The sequence below is a fragment of the Didymella exigua genome, assembly GCF_010094145.1.
Source record: "Didymella exigua CBS 183.55 unplaced genomic scaffold M421scaffold_60, whole genome shotgun sequence".
In the NCBI taxonomy this organism is placed as follows: domain Eukaryota; kingdom Fungi; phylum Ascomycota; class Dothideomycetes; order Pleosporales; family Didymellaceae; genus Didymella; species Didymella exigua.
Genome location: NW_022984834.1, coordinates 16581 through 23559, shown reverse-complemented (window position 1 = coordinate 23559; position 6979 = coordinate 16581). Strand labels below are relative to the sequence as shown.

The following is a 6979-nucleotide window of genomic DNA, read 5'->3' as shown; positions in this document are numbered from 1 at the left end:
GTCCAAAGCGGACTGATCACTTCCGAATTGGGCCGATGAGGTACTAGCATCGTACAACAATACATCACCTGCACAGCTTCCGATCTTCAAGGCCCACCAAGCGCAATGTGCGGGAACGAGGTTATTGGGCGGGGTAGATAATATAGAAGGTTACCGACACCAAGGATCGTGCATTATTGCCTTTATCTTGTCGTTCACCGCCAACATCAACATTTCCGCACAGCACCACCATGTGATAAGAAGCGCGCGGACACACCGAAAGGGCCCAATAACTGCCAACATGACTCACTGATTGCTGATATTGATCACGATCTTGCCGACTTCAGTCTGGTTCTGCAGCGCTTCGAAGGCCTCTACCGCATCATTGAACCTGAACTCTTTCGCAACGACCGGCCTGACGCCATGCTGCTCTGCGAACCTCGCGAACTCCGCCGTCGCATCGCGACTGAACGCAACACAGCCCTTCACTACTCTCATGTCAGCTTTGTAAATCGCGGCGTCGCACTCACTCACCTATCTTGCTTCCAAATAGCAGCGAAGGTATGATGTCCGCAGGTACATCTTGTGGAGCGCTCAAGATGCCGATCAGACTGACCAATCCACCTTTACGGACACTATTCACAGACTTGAGGAGTGTCCGCGCACCACCTAACTCGATGACTTGGTCGACTCCCTTGCCGTCCGTGAGGCGCAGAACTTCACGGTCCCAGTCCGGAGTCGTAGTGTAATTGATGCCATGTGTGGCCCCGAGCGCCTTCGCAAGCTCAATCTTTTTGTCAGAGGAAGATGTTGCAAGTACCGTTGCGCCGAGTGCGGCTGCGATCTGTATTGGTAGTTAGAAGGACACGGGCATCTGTGAAGGTGACGTACCTGGATTGCGAAATAACTGACGCCGCCGGTGCCCTGTGTGAGGATCGTCTTGTGTTGCAATCTCTGTCCGTCGCGCCAGTCACCTAGCTCTCCGGCAAGAGAAGCATCAAGAAGCTCTCGTATAGCGCTCCAGGCCGTCACCCCAGCAGTGGGCAGGCTCGCACACTCCACACTGCTAAGATGGGTGGGTGCCTCGATGAGACGGGCGTCATCCACGGCTATCCATTGCTGCAGAACGCCTGTATAGTAAGCCATCAGATCACATAACTATGATAGAAAATACACTACCTTGAGACGCTGCGGCTCCGAACACTTGTTAGGTCGAGGTTCCTCACATCTCCCGTCATCCACTCGTTCGGATGCAGAATGACCCTTGTGCCCTCGCGACCAGTCCACTCTGAATCAACCCCGGTGGCGTGTATCATACCAGCGCCATCACAGCAGGGCACGAGACCTGCGACGTGATTCCCAGGATACTCTGGGGAACGGGTTGCCACAAGCAGATCGCGATAGTTGAGGGATACGGCAGTCAGGCGGACGAGGACTTGGTGAGGTCCAGCAGTAGGTACGGGCAGGGAATCCAGAGTCAAGTGATTGATAGATGTGGCCGAGTCTGGCACTGTCCAGGCGAAATTGCCGGTGTTGATTGACATCTTAATGCTTGATCCTTGCCAAAGTATGGTTTCCAGCAATCTTGTGCTCAAGCGGCAATGCATATGTTCCAGGTCATATGTAGCTTGCCCGAAAGATCAGGCGTGCCATTGCCTTGCGTGCGGCGATACGTGAAGTGTGTGATCATACGGGAACATTTGTAAGCCCGTGATTGATAAGCAGGAGACACACTCTCCCGTTGAAACCGACAAGACCAATGGCAAGGTTTATACCCAGACAATGCGTTTATCTCAGTCTTTCCGTTCGTTGCGATTGGCTCATGACGTTGTTTGCAAAGCCTGAGAGGAATGCTCAGATACCCAAATTGGCGCATCATGCGGCTGTCGTACAGGGGAATGACATCTTGGTATGACGCTTGCGATGGCTATCGTGAGAAAATTAACGTAGGTGTACCACCGGTAGGGCGAGTCGCCCACCAGGGCGAGTCGCCCACTTTTGCCAAGACCCTCCCCCATCAAACCCTATTATGGCCCAAAACACCACAAACTGGCGCTGCACAAGGCAAAACAAGCGCGCTAAAGTAGATGAGCCTTCCTAAAGGCGCTGTAGATAGTGCAGTAAGACTAGGCATAACGCGTAAATGAGTAAGAAAGAGGTACGTTAGAAGTAGTTTCTAAATAATATTACAGGCTGTACTGCAGTTTGCAGCGCTAATTTAGGTTGTTTTAGGCTATAATAGGGTGGAGTTTAGTGGGGGCTTAGCAAAAGTGATTCTCTCGCCCGTTCATTCTTTCGCCCGTGGGGTACGTTACTAAAGTATATTAAAGATATTTATCTTGCTTTTGCTAGTACGTTTATACAAGTGTATTATTTTCTAGTATCGCTGATTAACCTATTCTATTCGGAAAACTAAAGTTACGGTGAAGCACTGGACGTTCAGTGTTCCCGGGCGTCCGGCGTCTGTGCTCGGTAGCGGGCCGTGGCGCGCCCAGACAACTTCCGTGCCACCCTGGACCCTGTTCATCCCTTTATCGAGCCTACGTACTCGCCAGCACGCCCTCCTTCAGCCACAAACGTCAATCCACGGGTTTCCCTTCAATTCAGCACACCACATCGACAGACTTTGATCTTCTCTTTCAGTCCCCATTGCGCGCGCTTTGCTCATACATTTTGCTACTAATTATAGTGCGAGACTTGCAAGCAGTCCAGGCCCAACAATTCACACGAAATGCCACCTCAATAACCGACCTTACTCCGGAGCCATTTGCTACAACCGCACGACCATGGATCGACTCAAAGCCAGGTGGGAAGCTTTCGAGCCAGATCATCCTAGAATTCGCAAAATTGTTGACGCGGTGAAGCCATACGCTCCGCCAGTGAACTTCATTACAATTCACTATGCGTACTTCATTGGCGTTACAATTGTGGGGACGTTGATTTTCTGGGGCGCGTCAAATCCATCAAAAAGCATCGGATGGTGGGATTGCATGTTCATGTGTATGAGCGCGATGACCGCTTCCGGACTCAATTCCGTAAACGTTAGTCAACTCACTACGTTTCAACAAGTGGAGCTGGCGGTTTTAATGATGATGGGAAGTCAGGTGCTGGTCAGCTATTTTACTGTTGCCTTCAGGAAACACATCTTTGAGAAGAGGTTTGAGGATATTGTGGAGGCGGAGACAGAGAGGCGAAATGCGCGAAAGGGAGACGTTGGAGCTGTGATGGGTATGACGGGAGCAATGTTTGGATTACCAGTCATGGGGTCATTTGGGAAGGGCAAGGCGGGAACTAAGACGAGAGGATTGACGAAGGTTGTGACGCCTGCAGAGAGACGCGCGGAGGATGTACCGCCCAGCACACCGATTACCGAAAACCATGCCCAGACGGGGCTTTCACCGATCTCGCCTCTATCAAGAGAAAAAAGCCCATCACAGCACATCGGTTTTATGGATCCCATACAAGAGCGTATGTCTCACGAAAGGCCCATGTCGTCAACGACGGGACACTCGATCTACCAGGTCCACAGCCAACAGAGCGTTTCGAAGCGTCGCCGCTCAATGGCCGAGGAGTCCAAGCTAGACGACAGCTTCAACGTGCAGACCTTTCTCAAAGAGCAAAAGCGCAATATTGGTCGGAATGGTCAGTTTTTCAATCTGTCGTCAGATCAGCGAGAGTACCTAGGCGGTGTTGAGTACCGAGCGCTCAAATTCCTCTCTAGATTCGTTCCGGCCTACTTTGTACTCTGGCAGTTATTCGGTGGTATCGCGCTAGGGGCATACATGTCCGTTCACGAGAGGGAGGCTTGCGCTGTCAATGCGCAAAATCCTTGGTGGGCAGGCATCTTCCTCGCTATCTCTGCGTACAGCAACGCTGGTTTCACGCTGCTAGATGCAGGCTTCATACCTTTTCAGTCCTCTTACTACGTCCTCGTTATCGTAACGATATTGTCGCTCGCTGGACCTGCCTCCTTCCCCGTCGTTGTGCGCTTCCTGATCTGGAGCATGTCTACACTTCTTAATCTCTTCTCTAAAGACAAGGAGTACGGCGTATGGAAGGAAGGCTTTGACTTCATCCTCAAGTTCCCGCGACGCGTATATACCAGCATGTTCCCTTCACGGGACACCTGGTTATTCATCGCAACCTTCACCTCGTTTGTAGTGGTAGACTGGGTTCTGATCCTCATTCTCAGCATTGGAAACCCGACCATGGAGGTCATCCCTCTTGGTCAACGCGTCTTCATCTCCCTATTCGAAGGTTTCTCGATCCCGACTGGAGGTTACGCTATCGTCCCGCCCTCAGGGATGTATTTCGACGTTCAAGTCTTGTGGTTGGTCGTCTTCTACACCGCAGCGTATCCACACATCATCACTATGCGCAAGACCAACGTATATGAGGAGAGATCTCTGGGTATCTACGAGGGCGATGAAGCTGAGCCAGAACAGCTCCATTCCGCGTCCAGCTCACTCTTCGATGTCGACGCTGAGATAGCGTCGTTGCCTACCGCTAAATCAGAGCAAGAGAAGAAGCGCCTTGCGCCCATAAAATCACTTGGTCAAGCCGGCCGCCGTAGCACTGCCTTTGTAGGCCGCCAACTTCAGCATCGCATGACGGCCTTTCAGGGCGTCGGTGTCGCACCCATATCGTCCACAGCGCCTGCACCGTTGAAGCGATCGAAAACCATAGACTTCAACCGCGCAACCTCTATCCACTCGCTCTCCTCACATCCACAGACCCGACCACCCTCTCTCTTCAGCCAACAAGTCCGAGGCCAGCTTTCGCACGATGTATGGTGGATAGCCCTCGCACTCTTCCTCATCACACTCATCGAGACACACCACTCCATCGAAGACCCGCGCACATACAGCGTCTTTACCATCTTGTTTGAGATTGTGAGTGGTTACACGACTATTGGAATTAGTATCGGGTTGCCGGATCAAGCGTACAGTTTCAGTGGTGGCATGTATACGGGCAGTAAGATCATTATGATTTTGACCATGTTGAGAGGAAGACACAGAGGGTTACCTGTGGCGCTTGATCGGGCGGTTAGGCTACCGGGGAAGAAATTGGCCGAGATGGAAGAGGAAGATGCGGATATTAAGAGTATTTTTTCTCAGTGAAGGGGATGTAGCAAACCGGTCGATCGTTGGATCTGGTCAGCGAATAAGAGTCGTTATCTTGTCTTTGAAGTTCCTGCATGACCGTAGCAATGTGACTATAGACCCTTCTTCCTTAACAGCCAGGGCATCTGAGTCTGATCAGCAAGTCCAGACATCTAAGGTGTTGACAAATCGCGAGTTTGGACCAGTGTGGCATAAACCTCACCACGTCAAAATTGTGAACAAGTCCAGCAGTATCTGCCCTCACTCAATTCCCACAGGACATGAGCGATCTTTATGCGACGTGAGCAGAGATTTCTAAATCGCGAGCCATGTATGCAAAGGATTTTTCGGGGCTGAATAGCATGCTTGGTCAGTTGAGGGAAAGGCAGATCAGCTTAGCCGCCAAGATGGACGCTTTACCCTCTCCTAGCAGTGAGAGAAAAGAACAATCAAAATTCTTGACCGTGGGAGATAGGTTTTTACTACATCACGATCGAACGAAGAAGAGGTCAAGACGTGCTGGAGGGTGTTTCGACAGCGCGCTTTTGTTGACTGTCCACTGTGAATTAAAGCTGAGAAGCAAAAGCTTAGTGAAGCTAACGTGGTTCACAAGCGAGTCGCTCACCCAAGTGAGTCGTCCACCAAATACCCGCGCCGCGCCTACGCAGCAGTGCAGCGCAGCACTACAATAAATTACAATACTACACATAACGTACCTCACGGGCGAGTGGCCGGCCCGGGCGAGTGACCGGATTTTGCCAAGACCACACCAAACTTCAACTTCTCTTGCATATTACAGCAAGTTACTGCAAGTTACTGTAACTTACAGTATACAGCACTAATCTACAGTATCTTGCGCATCTTTTACGCACGTTCGCGCGTTGTGCCCTGCCTTACTACACCTGCTACAGCGTTGTAAAGACTGAGTGCCTAGTTCAACACACCTCTTCTTGCTTACCTTCTTCCCATCATCACAGGCTTTAAACTCCTTTAGGGTAGTTAAGCGCACTCCTTTACTAACAGTAAGAGTCCCCTCCCTCTAGATCTGCTTCCTCTTGTGTGATTTACAGCGTGTGGCGGCCTCATTAGCAGCTTAAAGCTCTGCGACCTGGTTGCGCACTAAAACTAGTGAATGCGCCATCATCTCTGCGCCCTTAGTGAGCTAATTAAGAGCATTAACTATTAAAGTTAGAGAGCTATTGCTATATTGTTAAATCCTCTCTTTAATAAGCTTTAATTGCAACCTAAATTCTAGGGTGTTCTGTAGGGTTTAAGAGTGCCACATACTCTTATCCACAGTAGGTAGTGGTAGAGTACATAGGCGCACTTTAAGCTTTAATATTACAGCCTCTAGATTAAAGGGGACCAAGCTAGCACCTCTAAATCCTCCCTAGATATTGCTCCTAGTAATAGAGGTATCAAAAGCTCCTTTAAAGCATGGTAAAAACTCAAGTTTTGTGATGCAAGTAATCTTGTTGCGCATTAGCAGCTTAGCTTGGCAACCATAGGCCTTCTTCATTAGGGCAAAACAACCCACGTCAAGCGGCTGCAACAGGTGCGATGAGTGTGGAGGCATACACAAGGTAACAATCTTGTGTTCTTTACAGTACTAGTAGAACTTAACTAAATTGTGGCTCTTATGGCCGTCCAGAATAAGCAGCTAATGGCTGCCAACAGTGCGCTCCTTTGTGTGCTCATTAAAGTGCTTCAGCCACTTAATACTAAGCTTGTTATTAGTCTAGCTATTCTTAGAGGCAGTAATAACCTAGTTGTGAGGTAAAGACAGCTCCTTATACTAGGCAGAGAGGTAGTGCTTGCCTTAGAAGATAATAAAGGGTAGGATACTCTATCCTAACGCGTTAATACCCTAGATAATGCTAGTCTACTCTTAGTTGCCC

At 49.9% G+C, this 6979-nt stretch overlaps 2 protein-coding genes across 2 annotated transcripts; one reads left to right on the top strand and one right to left on the bottom strand.

Annotated features, from left to right (window-relative positions):
• Positions 1 to 285: 285 nt before the first annotated feature.
• M421DRAFT_77139 (putative alcohol dehydrogenase) lies at positions 286 to 1523 on the bottom strand (the record flags this gene model as incomplete). Its single annotated transcript, XM_033597291.1, has 4 exons — positions 286 to 470; positions 514 to 823; positions 871 to 1137; positions 1182 to 1523. 4 exons carry the CDS (start codon positions 1521 to 1523, stop codon positions 286 to 288), a joined length of 1104 nt encoding a protein of 367 aa, XP_033443025.1.
• Positions 1524 to 2765: 1242 nt separating this feature from the next.
• On the top strand, positions 2766 to 5099 carry M421DRAFT_77164 (TrkH-domain-containing protein; the record flags this gene model as incomplete). The annotated part of the gene is made up of 1 exon (XM_033597294.1): positions 2766 to 5099. The coding sequence occupies one exon, from the start codon at positions 2766 to 2768 to the stop codon at positions 5097 to 5099; it is 2334 nt and encodes a 777-aa protein (XP_033443024.1).
• Positions 5100 to 6979: the final 1880 nt, after the last annotated feature.